The 13,384-nt window shown below is 44.0% G+C and overlaps 5 protein-coding genes across 5 annotated transcripts; 4 read left to right on the top strand and 1 right to left on the bottom strand.

Moving 5' to 3' along the window:
- On the top strand, nucleotides 1-2,339 carry EAF01_009415 (uncharacterized protein; the record flags this gene model as incomplete). The annotated part of the gene is made up of 7 exons (XM_038917671.1): nucleotides 1-11; nucleotides 68-140; nucleotides 199-264; nucleotides 315-466; nucleotides 513-635; nucleotides 685-1,270; nucleotides 1,317-2,339. 7 exons carry the CDS (start codon nucleotides 1-3, stop codon nucleotides 2,337-2,339), a joined length of 2,034 nt encoding a protein of 677 aa, XP_038766480.1.
- A 468-nt stretch (nucleotides 2,340-2,807) lies between these two features.
- On the top strand, nucleotides 2,808-7,867 carry EAF01_009414 (uncharacterized protein; the record flags this gene model as incomplete). The annotated part of the gene is made up of 6 exons (XM_038917670.1): nucleotides 2,808-3,275; nucleotides 3,324-3,352; nucleotides 3,536-3,584; nucleotides 3,639-3,891; nucleotides 3,959-4,934; nucleotides 5,014-7,867. 6 exons carry the CDS (start codon nucleotides 2,808-2,810, stop codon nucleotides 7,865-7,867), a joined length of 4,629 nt encoding a protein of 1,542 aa, XP_038766479.1.
- Nucleotides 7,868-8,479: 612 nt separating this feature from the next.
- On the bottom strand, nucleotides 8,480-9,713 carry EAF01_009413 (uncharacterized protein; the record flags this gene model as incomplete). The annotated part of the gene is made up of 4 exons (XM_038917669.1): nucleotides 8,480-8,940; nucleotides 8,992-9,294; nucleotides 9,344-9,519; nucleotides 9,568-9,713. The coding sequence occupies 4 exons, from the start codon at nucleotides 9,711-9,713 to the stop codon at nucleotides 8,480-8,482; spliced, it is 1,086 nt and encodes a 361-aa protein (XP_038766478.1).
- A 1,884-nt stretch (nucleotides 9,714-11,597) lies between these two features.
- On the top strand, nucleotides 11,598-13,111 carry EAF01_009412 (uncharacterized protein; the record flags this gene model as incomplete). The annotated part of the gene is made up of 4 exons (XM_038917668.1): nucleotides 11,598-11,712; nucleotides 11,793-11,941; nucleotides 11,993-12,972; nucleotides 13,048-13,111. 4 exons carry the CDS (start codon nucleotides 11,598-11,600, stop codon nucleotides 13,109-13,111), a joined length of 1,308 nt encoding a protein of 435 aa, XP_038766477.1.
- Nucleotides 13,112-13,123: 12 nt separating this feature from the next.
- On the top strand, nucleotides 13,124-13,384 carry EAF01_009411 (uncharacterized protein; the record flags this gene model as incomplete). Its single annotated transcript, XM_038917667.1, has 1 exon — nucleotides 13,124-13,384. One exon carries the CDS (start codon nucleotides 13,124-13,126, stop codon nucleotides 13,382-13,384), a length of 261 nt encoding a protein of 86 aa, XP_038766476.1.

Below are 13,384 nucleotides of genomic sequence, written 5' to 3'. Positions count from 1 at the left end.
ATGGGTCTTCTGTAAGTATTTGCGGCACAATACTCAACATTCAATCAATGCTAATATGTATTATAAGTGCGTTAGGAACACCACTTGAGTGGCCGGAAGCTAAACAGAATGCACAAACAGTCAGGCAATGGGGCATACAGGTACGACTCGAAGGGCTGGTTATATGACGAAAGACTTTGCTCATAAGATTCAATATAGCAACTACTAGCGATATGGAATCGAGCGAAAGGAAAAGAGCGAGATGCTCTACTATGGGGCGATGAGGTCAGCAGATACTTATTCATGAATGGGAGATGGTCGCTAAAACATTTCAGGTCGAATATTTGGTCGTGAACTACAAGAATGATGATGAGAAAGTAACCTTGTCCTTGAGACAAGCAGATATCCTGACCGCGTTGGCCCAAGATGAGGAATTGCGTACGAATGGAGGATGTGTACCAGCATTACAAGATGTCATTAATACCAAGTGGGTCTATCAGATTTAGTTGAGGGAAAAAGCTGACAACCTCAAGGGGGAGCGCATTACCTGTATTCCATCCCGAATTCGGACGGTTTATGCTTGAAGCTACACCTGGGAGACCTTGGGGAATTGGGTTCAAGGACTTATTAGACGTCGAACCTAACATGAAGTGGAGGTGTGTTATACAAACTTGAAAGCGAGTTCGTGGAGCTGATGTTGTGAAGACGTAAGCTTGCTAAAGAGCACATGAATGCTGAAGAGTATCCAATTACTTTGACGACCTATCCCCGCTTGGGATCACCCGGCATATTTACGTCCCCTTTCTTCCCGCCTTCCGGAGAGAAGTTACGGTCACAATTCGTTCCTGATGAGATTGCTAATCCACATATTCGATTTCCTACTCTGGCAGCCAACATTCGTGCAAGAAGAGGCCGGAAGGTTCAGGTAAATGTACCAGTATTCAGAGATGAAAACACCTCATGGCCTTGGAAGGATCCAACTGTCAATTACGACATGCACAATTGGCCAGAGGACGATGATGTTCGGAATGGTGCCGCCCCTGACAATTTTATCCATATGGACGCAATGGCTTTTGGCATGGGCAGCTGTTGTTTGCAAATCACCTTCCAAGCCAAGAATATCACAGAAGGGAGACGAATGTATGATCAACTCAGCCCTCTGGCACCAATTCTCCTCGCCTTGACTGCAGCAACTCCAATATACAAAGGCTTCTTAGCGGACACGGATGTTCGATGGAATCAGATTAGTCGAGCTGTAGACGATCGGACTCCAGAAGAATTAGGAGAGAAGGTTAGTAGGGCTATACTCAAAACATACACAATGCTAATCTTGGTAGCCCCTTTTAAATGACCGATGGCGCATACCCAAGTCACGTTATGCCTCTAATTCTACGTATATTTCGGAAGATTCGCGATTACGTAAAGAATACCTGGACCCAGACCTTGTAACCGATCCCGAAGTCAAACAAGAGCTGATGAACGGAGGCATGGATGACCGATTAGCTACTCACTTTGCCCATCTTTTCATTCGTGATCCAATTGTCATCTTTGCCGAAGATTTGAAGGAACTTGACCTATCTAAGACGGATCATTTCGAGAACCTTCAGTCAACTAATTGGCAACACATGCGTTTTAAGCCGCCGCCAACAGGAAATGACATTGGTTGGAGAGTAGAATTCAGGCCAATGGAAATTCAGATCACTGATTTCGAAAATGCTGCCTTTTCAGTATTCATTGTACTCATCACGCGAGCTATCCTCTCCTTCGACCTCAATTTTTATATACCCATCACTAAAGTAAGTGAAAATATGGAAACGGCACATGCACGAGATGCAGTCTTGGAAGAGAAGTTTTACTTTCGAAAGAATCCGTTTACAACTCGTGCGCCGCGACCATATTCCTCGAATGGGGGAGCGTCTGGCAGAGCATCGGGTACCAACACTCCGCTCAGCATTTCAAGGCCACCTACACCATCTGGCCCCGTGGAAGATGAATACGCCTCTATGTCCATCGACGAAATCATGAACGGCAGCAAGAGTGATTCAGAAAATAACTTTCCAGGATTAATACCATTGGTCGAATCATATCTCGACAGTGTTAATATCGATGTACAGACCAGGTGTGAGCTTGCCTCGTATCTGGATTTGATCAGAAAAAGGGCAGACGGAAGATTGTGGACGGCAGCGAAATGGATAAGAAATTTTGTTGCGGGCCATGAGGATTACAAGAAGGATAGTGTTGTAAACGAAAAGATAAACCATGACTTGATAAAGTCAGTCATTGAATTGGGAGAAGAATGCACAAAGGGCATTAAAAATGTCGAGAAATTCTTGGGTCAGGAGAGATGTGGAGGCTGCTGAAGCAGTCAGTATTAGAGCAAGTATAAATAGCATTAGAACGTCAGTCTTGGGCGATATGATATCCGGTCACAATTATTGAGGATGGCCTACATTAGTCGAATTCTGTAGGATTAAATTGATTTCTTATTACACCTAAATGCCTATCCAACACTCAACAAAAGCATATCATTTTAAGAATGTCAGTTTTCTGTGTTCAATGAGGTATTATTGAAGCGTCAAATCGGACTGGGAACCCCATCCATTTTTTATTATATCTCTTTGGACGAAACACTAATAACAGATATAGAACTCGTATTGGTGTTGTAGTCTCTGATACTGAGATCAGAATTGATACCCACTAGCTACCTACCTAGATTAGTCAGCTAACCCATTATGTAGCTTCGCTCTTTGGCTGCCCTGCATTGGCATTTTCAACATTTCTCATTGGAATTGTGAATGTCGTACAAATGTAAGGGGAAAAAATGACAAATGAAAGTCCATAAATTCCTAAAATGGACAACTATACGCGGAAATAAGAAACCCCGGGCGCAAAAACAAACGCCTCATCTCAACCACAACTCTCCATCTCGCAAACCCACATCGCTCCTCCACAACCAGTCACTCCCAGTTGAGATTTTTAGTCTGACTCATCATTTCTGTTCTTCGTCTCGTTTCGGGGACATGGAGTATCTTTCAGAACCCGACTCTGACCCGGATACTGGTGGTAGCCTTATCGATGGTCGAGATGTGGTTGAAGGGGATCTGATTGCTTTGACGTCTGGGGAAGGAGTTAATGAGACTGTAGAAGATTTATGTAGTGATACTTCAGGGTCAAATGTCGAAAATGAGGATGATGATAATAGTGCAGGGGAGAAGGGACAGAACGTGATAGTAACACCAAGAACATACCAACTGGAAATGTTGGAAGAAAGTTTGAAAAGGAATGTCATCGTTGCGGTAAGTGTGTCTAATAGTATTGGTGGTACTTTATGCTAAGAATCGTAGATGGATACAGGAAGTGGCAAGACACATGTGTAAGTCTTTTCATGCCTTGTGGTCAAAATTGGAATCAATTAAGAACAGATTGAGCTCCAGCTATTATACTATAGACCAGGTATCTTAGTATCTAGTACTGGTAGAGGGTAGTGACCATATCATGAGTTCGAGCCATGTTTTCTTCCGGAAGCTTGTTGCAATCTGACCATTCGATCATGTAGGGCCGTTCTCCGAATGCTAGCGGAACTCGAGCGGATGAAGCCCGACAAGGTGGGAAGAAAGTCGTAATTTCTTATTTTCCACTTCCTGATTTTGATATTGCAGATTATATGGTTCCTTGCGCCTACTGTTGCGCTTTGTACTCAGCATCATGAATATCTCGAGCTAAATATTTCCTCGGTTTTGATCAAACTGCTTATTGGTGCTGATGGCGTGGATCGATGGACAGAGCAGAGACAGTGGGATGCAATCTTGAAGGACGTCAAGATAGTCGTATCTCCCTATCAAGTGCTTTTAGATGCCCTCACGCACGGATTCGTACGTATGGGGCGTCTCTCCTTGATTATTGTTGATGAAGGTGAGTATCATGCACATCACTACTTGTCGAGCAAGACATCTTCTCGAACCCCACTAAATGATTGTAGCACATAATTGTGTAAATAAAGCGCCAGGGGCTAAGATTATGAAGTCTTTCTATCACCCGTATAAATCGACATCGTCACTTCCTCATATCCTGGGCCTTTCAGCCAGCCCTGTCATGAGATCTAGTCCGCAATCTTTGAGTGATATCGAGGAAACTTTGGACGCCATTTGCTGCACGCCAAAAATACATCAAGCAGATCTTCGACTTCGAGTAAAGCTACCACTGCTATCCATTATCTACTACACCCCAGAGCCAAATATCATCATGACGAAGACTGTGGCGAGCTTGAGAAATGTTGTACAAAATCTCAACATTTTCGAAGATCCCTACGTTTTAACACTGAAGAGGACCGATAGCGACAAAAGTCAACGTGAGCTGGCAAAAGTACTCAGGAGCTTCAAGACATATAGTCAGACTCAATTGAAGTCGATTATGAAAACTAGCAACGAGATTATTCTTGTTGAGCTAGGCCCATGGGCTGCAGATTACTATATCTCAGCAGTAGTGACGAGATATTTGAAGGCAATGTCGGCAAAAGACACTTTCAGTGTTGAAGATTTACCAGCTGCTGAGAATTTATATATTGCTAAGGCTCTCAGCCAAGTCGAAATCTCTCCTTCACTTCTCTCGGGTACAGACAAAATCTCTAACAAGGTTGAAAAGCTACTGGAAATAATTGTGCAACAGAAGCCTCCCTATTCAGCTATCATATTCGTCCAAGAAAGAGCTACAGTCTCTGTGCTAGCCCATCTATTATCGCAACATCCATTGACAAAAGAGCGTTTCAGGATTGGGACTATGGTTGGTACATCCTCACACAGCAATCGTACAGACCAAATAGGAGAGCTTGTAGATATAAAGCAGCAAAAAGACACTTTGTCCAATTTCAAGCGTGGAAAGATTGATATCCTTATAGCTACGAATGTGCTGGAAGAGGGAATTGATGTTCGTGCCTGCAATCTAGTAATATGCTTTAGGTAAGTTTAATGGATTGACTAACATTCTACCCCCTAAAACATACTTTCATAGATAATCACTGACTCGTTGATAACATAGTAAACCAGCAAATCTCAAATCTTTCATACAAAGACGAGGGCGAGCGAGACAACAAGATTCCAAACTGATTCTTCTTGACGCTTCAGGCGATAAAGTGATAAATTGGCACGAGCTTGAACAAAACATGCGAGAGGAATACGAAAAAGAAATGCGAGAATTACAGCATATCTACGAAATCGAGACAGCCGATGAACAGTCGGAAGATGACAGGATCTTGCGAATAGAAAGCACTGGTGCTCAATTAGATCTTGACAGCGCTTTAGCACATCTCTATCATTTCTGTTCGGTCTTGACTACAAAAGATTTTGTTGATCTCAGGCCCGATTTTATTTACTCCTCCAATTCGGGATCTAAATATGTTTCGGCAAAGGTCGTTTTGCCTGGATCGGTTTCTCAAATTCTGCGGGTTCATAGAAGTCGCAGATCATGGTTGAGCGAGAAATCGGCTGCAAAAGATGCAGCGTTTGAGGCGTACTTAGCATTATACAAGGGAGGCTTAGTGAATGATAACTTACTACCCTTGATGGTGCACGACAAAGTCATCGATGAGTTGACTTCAAAGCCCGTGGATACACGCGCATCTTTTCTGGAGGTGAAAGAGAGATTCAATCCATGGATTGACATTGCTAGAGCGTGGCAAGAGGCAGAACACCATGCGGGAGCTGTTCGCACATCGGTTATCAGCTTTAATGGGATGAAGTTGGAACTTTGTCTTCCTATTGAGCCACCAGCAATACCCCCGTTAAAACTTTACTGGGATTCTGATACTGAGTTTTTGGTTGACTTCTCAAATGATATCGAGATCGGCACTAGCGAGAATATGTTGGCACAGGCGTTGAACGATACCAATCTACTTTTATCGGATCGAGGTCGTAAAGTTCACATCCAGCCACGTCGAACAGTTGTGCAGTTTATCTTGCTCCAAGATGCGGGATCACTGAGCTCAGATTGTGTTCCAGTTGATCCTAATGGTAATATTATAGATACAGGTCTTATCAGAGAGGTCGGCAAATTAGAATCGCCCTATGTCTTTCAAAAATGGTTGCTCAGTAAGCCGCCAATCAATCAAGTCAAGAACCCTTATCCAGACTACTCAGATGCACCAGAAGATATCCCGCATCTAGCTGTGGTTAAAGTAAGTCGCCGTGCAGACTTTCTGCACAAGGTACAGAATGAAAAACCCTCGTCATCTTCGAAACAATTCTCATCTGTCCTACCCGCTTCGAGATGTGTGCAAGATGTAATGTCCGCACAGTTATCTCAATTCGGCATGATGATTCCTTCCATCACACACCACATTGAAGTGCAACTCGTCGTAGATCGTCTATCCAGAACCATCCTCAGAGATCTCGAAATCAGCGACCGGAGTCTCATTCAGACCGCTCTCACACATGCTAGTTACTCATTAGACTCGAATTACCAACGTCTCGAATTTCTAGGCGACTCGATTCTCAAACTGTGTACATCGGTGCAATTGGTGGCAGAGCATTTAGATTGGCACGAAGGATATTTGTCGGCTAAGAAAGATCGCATCGTGTCCAACTCACGATCATCAAGAGCAGCGGCTGAACTCGGTCTAGATGAGTACATAATGACGAAGAAATTCACCGGTGCAAAATGGCGTCCAATGTATGTCGAAGATCTGGTAATCACCGAACAAAAAACCAGAGAAATGTCTTCCAAAATTCTTTCCGATGTTGTGGAAGCACTCATCGGCGCATGCATGGTCGATGGCGGAATTCCCAAAGCCCTCAAATCTCTCCAACTCTTCTTTCCCGAACTCGACTGGCTCCCTCTCGAAACCCGACGACTATCACTCTACCACCAAGCTCCCTCAAACCTCCACCTCCCCATCACTCTCCACCCTGTCGAACACATTCTCGGCTACACCTTCACCAGAAAATCTCTCCTCATCGAAGCCATGACGCACCCCTCCTACACCAGCGGCGCACAATCTCTCGAGCGCCTCGAGTTCCTCGGCGATTCCATCCTCGACAACATCATCGTTACAGCCATGTGGGCGCACCCCGTCCCCCTCTCTCACTTCCACATGCACCTCCTACGCTCCGCGCTCGTCAACGCCGATTTCCTCGCCTTTCTCTGCATGGAAATGAGTATCCACCAAAACGTTACCCATCTCACCTCCGAAGAAACCAATCACCACATCTACAAAACGCACTCGCGCCGTCGCGTCTCCCTCGTGAATTTCCTCCGTCACTCCAGCGTCTCTTTCTCCATCTATCAGAAAGAAGCTCTAGCGCGACACGCAGAATTACGCGAACAGATTCTCGAGGTGATATACACCGGGGATCGATTTCCCTGGGCCCTATTGTCGCGATTAGATGCCCGGAAATTCTTCTCCGATATGATTGAGAGTTTGCTGGGGGCGGTATGGATTGATAGCGGTTCGATGGATGTGTGTACGCAGTTGTTGGAGAGAATGGGGGTTCTGAAATATATGCGACGGATTTTGAGAGAGGGAGTGCGGATTATGCATCCGAAGGAGGAGTTGGGGATCGTGGCTGATGCGGAAAATGTGAGGTATGTTTTGCGTCAGGAGAAGATGAGGGGAGATGTTGCGGAAACTGATACGAATGTGGATGGGGATGGAGATGGGGATGTGCGGAAAGAGTACCGATGTACGGTATTTGTAGGCGGGGAGAAGATTGTAGAGGTGGGGGATGGAGTGAGGAAAGAGGAGATTCAGGCGAGGGCTGCGGAGGAGGCGGTGCGGATTTTGAAGGAGAGGGGGGATGCGGGGAAGGGGGAAAAGAGAAAGAGGGGGGATGGACAGAGGGTATCTGTAAGGGGAGGAGGAAAAATTGAGGAGGAGGATAAGATAGATCTTGATTAACTGATTGCTTGATTGATGTTAGGTTACTACTTGTGAGTTAGTTAGTAGTATTGTGTATGCTGGTCTATACATAATCATAAATTAGAGTATTGAATGAGATATGTAGTCTAATAGATCATGGTTCGATTGTCCAGTAATCATCAAAATTGAACCAATAAATTAGCAATAACTCTGCAAAGCTTCCGGACGACTGAGAAGTGTCTCCGGGACGAGTATATATTGAATGCTCAGGTAATCGCATCTAAGATCAACGAATAGTCATCATATTACACCATCATCTATGCGGTGATTATGCCAAGCGAGCCGCCAGTGCTTGGGGGTGAAGCGCTAGGAATAGGGGGCCGGATAGCCATGTCTTTATCAAGATGTAGATGAGATCGATATGATAAATCAATGCAACGGAGGTTTTGGAAGTGAAATTCCACCTGATTGGTCATTATTGACATGCACGTTTCTGCGGCACTTTGACAAATAATAGTAGATTATAGAGTCTATATCTTTAGTAGCTAGCAATAAAACGGACGGTTCAAACACATTCCGCCTTCTCTTTACCTTGGTCCCCCGCGTACCCATATATCATAATTGCAAAGGAAAACTGTGACTTGGATTGTACTAAGAGGTCTCGAGCTTCGACAACCAATTGATAATCATCATAGCCTGAACCATTGCAACCTTCTCTCCATATCTTTCTCCATCCGTACTGCTAGCCTGTATAGTAAGATTCCAAAGACGAAGAATATCCATATGTTTGTCAGGGGCAATTTTATTGAGCTCGTCTTGGTATTTCCATATCTCCATATTTCCCTCATTGCCTGATTCCTTTGAAAAACCGTAGGCAGTAGGACCAAGAAGAAGTATCGGAATATTGCGTTCAGCACCGTTTGTAATACCTATCCACTCATTTATTGAATCGATGGAGAATTTCATATCATGAGAATATTTGTGGCCGAGAGAAAAGATTACAGGAGTAGGTCGCCAAGGATCTGGTTTTTGGTATGCTAATGACTTAAAGGTAGCTATAGCGGCGGACGAAGCAGGTGTAGTCGTGAATGGTATGTAAGCATGGGGAATTCCTAAATCTTATGTTAGAGTGCTGTCGTACAGGAAATCCAAATAAGCCTTACTTTGACAAGCGTACGGGCTTCCTTTTGGGTCGTTCGCTTCGTTTTTAACGACTTCCTCAGAGTTCTTCACAGAATATCCGAGACAATTATTGTCCAAGAATTGAGCATCGCATTTACATGCAATCCGCTCATCATCTGTCATTAACCATTCTTGAAGGCCACCGTGTGATATATCCTCTCTTAGAAAGACATTAAGAGCAGCATATATAGTTTGCGCAGTCTCATCACCGAGGAACACAATAGCGCTAAAACGTTCGAGTATCATACATATTTCGGAAGTCGAAAACCATCGATATGTGCAACCTATATGGATGAGTGGCATTCTCAAAAATGAGTAAGAGTGTGTTGTCACCTTTGCCAACATATGGTTCATCGAATCCATGTCTACCTCCACTGCTCAAAGCTTCGAGGAGCGTTGCTCTGTTTCTGCAGAAGGGTGAGACGTTCGGTTTGGTGGGATATGGTACATGATAGATGTCTGATTGTATGATTCCACAGTCTTTGCTTCCTAGATATTGTTTGATGGCACTTCTCGTGGTTAGAATAGCTAATTCCTTGCTCAATTGAAGATATTACCTTTCTCCAGGCTCAATCACCTTGGGTTTGGATGAGACCACAACACTTTCAGACACAAACCCCTTGAATGGAGACCAGACTGCATAAATGAAGACCAATACGACTAGACATATGCCTCCGAGACGGTAGTTGCTTGAAGAAACCATTGTCGGCTTAATCAAACTTAATTTTGTGGAAGATATCTCAAGCTGCAATTGACAATAATTTCATCGAAAGAATCTTGTCATTCTGGTGTTGTTGAGGGGGGGTTTTCGAGGAAGAAAAAAGATTGACGTTGAAGCCGGCAAGTCACCTTGCGGGTAGTTGCATCTTCCTGATTGAGTTATCAAATCGTTCTTTCCCCCGTTTGTTATTTTTGTGACACGCCACAAGGTCGTCAAGTTTCATGGTTGCAGGTATCAAATTCACACTTTGGATAAGGAATTGGTTTAGAAGAGCAGCCAGAACTTTGGATGCTCAACTCTTATACCACAATTCCTTCATCCTTCTTGCTTCAATCTCCATTCTCTGTCTCCATTGCCTGTTTCCCATTTTCCATTTTCTAGTTTTGATCAGGTCAATCTTCCAAAACAAAGTAGAAATATCAACACTTAACCCAGTCGGTCTCCACACAGATAGACTTCGATGTGAGTCCCAAATTCAATACCACCTCATGTGTCTTTTGCTTCTTTGCTCTTTTCGCAGATAACATTGGCGTGAAAGTCTAGACTGGAGGTGCATCACGTGGTTTGTGCCCCTCCACTCATTCCACTCATCCATCTCCACATCCAATGGAACCTCAGAAGAGCCCAAGGGAAAGTCGAGAGAATAGATGTGTATTCCAAGACTCAGCTCATTTCAAAGGTAAAAGTCTATCTGCCTACCAATTTCTTGTCAACACCTCTCTCTTGATTTTCTCCGCCAATCACACTGGCCGGTGCACTTCCCACAAGCATCTGTAAGATTGAGTTTTCCGGATTTGTCCATGGTTTAACATCCGAGGTGTTTTCGATGCTTGATGTATAAGGTTAGAATATGGCGACATGAATGCTGTGAAAAGAAGATTGACATCTTTCTTCCCAAGACCATGAGGTTGACTCAGCTGTCAATGCCAATAGTACCATACCAAGAACATATAGTAAGACGCACACAACATAAGACCATTCTAAGCAAGACTACCGTATAGAAAATTGAGGAGATGGTCGTATCTCTCTACACACCCACCCCACCGTTCCCTGTTAACCCTTTGCCGATTTTCAGCTGGAAGACGAGCAGGACAGAGTATCGAGATACCTAGCAGAGACGGTGTTGTTGAAGATGGTGCATGTTGTTGAACGTGATATGTAAGTTCAGCAAGCCAAAGAAAGATCCGAAATACCTTTCTAGCAATAGCAAGGGCAGGGAAATGTTCGAGACCAAACAGCGTTGCAATGTGGGTGATATCTGGTGCATCGTCGGTAAGGTTATTATCTCGGTCGTTCGGAAACAAGGGGGATGATGGAGGAGCCTTCGGTACTCAGAGACACACACATCCATCCATACAAGACACCTGGGCATGCCTAGTCTTTCTTCTATCTGCTGCAGATTTATCTTGTACCAGTAATATGGCACTTTTTTGTATGATGAGAACATGACTATTAATGTGATCTCATCACTGTACATGTGCACACGATCAATTTTCAAATAGAGAAAAATCAGATTTTGTTTTTGTTTTGTTTGCAAACAATCAATTGATCCGATTTCTTTCTTTCTCTCTTTCTTCTCTTTACCTCTCTACCTCTCTACCTTGACCACTTCCAATTGTCAATTCACCAACCAACGCCTTCGTTTTGCCTCGGTAGCATTTGGTTAGCTCTGCGTCATCTGAGTAAAGGTACTCACTCACTCAACTCCCAGGATATCACGAACGCGGGGAGAAAACACAACAATTATTCAAAGATTGTAAAGATTTCAATACCGCCAACGACAGCTAATGTTAGACGGAAAGACTGGATAATTGAAGGGTTCAGATTCTATTTTAGGGGCCCTAGGGCCAAACGAATTCAAACAAAATGTCGTGGAAGACAAGTGAGATGTTGATGGATACCATCAAACATTATTCACATTTCCCAGCTACAGGTGTGAGTCTGAGGCAGATGGTACAGTTCGGAGAGAGGCCATCTACAGGTAAGCTACTAGATTGCATTCTGAAGACTGGGGGATCCTGCCATTGTTCCTAAGCTGATAGAGTATTGCTTTACCAATAGGTACACTTTTCCGAGCATCACAATTCCTCTCCGAAGAACTTCCAATACGACTTGCGCATCGAGTACAAGAACTATCAGACTTACCAGATGGTCTCAATGAGATGCCCTCCATCAAGAGGGTGAAGGATTGGTATGCACAGTCGTTTGAGGTATGACTCTTTATCCATCCACAAATGCCTATGTGAATTGACATGTGAAAGGAAATCACCACACTCCCTCGACCACAATTATCATCAGATGTTAAAGAAAGGCTTATGAAGCCTGCGAAAATAAATGGAAAGCCATCCAAGATTCTTGCGGAAGCAACACAAAACCCGAGCGTAATGAGGGGGCAATACAGCTCTAATGGGAATGGAAAAGGAAAAGAATCAAAGTCGGCAGCAGCAAGAAGATATTTTGCCACAGTAGAAGATAGTACGGACTGGCCCCCAGAACTTCACGATTATAACCAGAGATTCGCACAAACCCTTAATCATATCAAGAGGCGGCACGACGGAGTTGTCACAACCGTTGCGCAAGGAATACTCGAATATAAGCGGAAACGGCAACGCATGCAGATCGATAATAACATACAATCCTTCCTCGACCGTTTTTACATGTCCCGTATTGGCATAAGAATGCTCATTGGACAACACATAGCACTCACAGATCAAAGTCACGATAAAGATCCTAATTATGTAGGTATTATATGTACGAAAACCAATGTTCGAGATCTTGCGGAAGAAGCAATCGAAAACGCTAGATTTGTCTGCGAAGACCATTACGGGCTGTTTGATGCGCCAAAGATTCAGCTCGTGTGCCCTCCAAACCTTCATTTTATGTATGTACCCGGCCATCTCTCGCATATGCTGTTCGAAACTCTCAAAAATTCCCTTCGAGCTGTTGTCGAAACACATGGACAGGATAAACAAGATTTCCCGGTCACAAAAGTCGTCGTTGCGGAGGGAAAAGAGGATATTACTATCAAAATCTCAGACGAGGGTGGCGGAATACCTAGGAGCTCTATACCTTTAGTTTGGACCTATATGTATACCACCGTGGACAGTACACCCAGTCTAGATCCAGATTTCGATAAGAGTGATTTCAAAGCTCCAATGGCAGGATTTGGTTACGGTCTCCCAATTTCAAGATTATATGCTAGATATTTTGGAGGAGATTTGAAGTTGATTAGTATGGAGGGGTATGTTTCACAAGTTTTTTTATTTTCCCTTTCCTACAAATTTGCAACGAACTAACCAGCTCCAATGCAAAATAGCTACGGAACAGACGTATACCTTCACCTAAACCGACTTTCCTCGAGTTCGGAGCCTCTCCAATAACAATCAGCAGTCATGAGGGATACCTGGAAAACAAAGTCCCCTCCCGATATTGGCGGGGCGCGAGCTAGGGGGGGAGACGGTATATCCCGAGGATTGACGCTGGGTCTAGGACATAAACAAATGAATTTGAAATTGGGTAAAGGAAAAGCAGGAATGGGAATGCGAGAGGTTTCGGAACGGAAACAAGTCGGCGATGCGGAAAGTATGATTAATGAAGGAAGAGGAGGGAGTGGAATGGAAGGAGTCTTTATGGGTGAAGGAGGGGAGGTTTAG

Source organism: Botrytis porri, assembly GCF_014898465.1.
Source record: "Botrytis porri strain MUCL 3234 chromosome Unknown BPOR_014, whole genome shotgun sequence".
Taxonomy (NCBI): Eukaryota; Fungi; Ascomycota; class Leotiomycetes; order Helotiales; family Sclerotiniaceae; genus Botrytis; species Botrytis porri.
The sequence above is the reverse complement of the archived record's forward strand: the minus strand, read 5'-3'. Positions and strand labels throughout refer to the sequence as shown.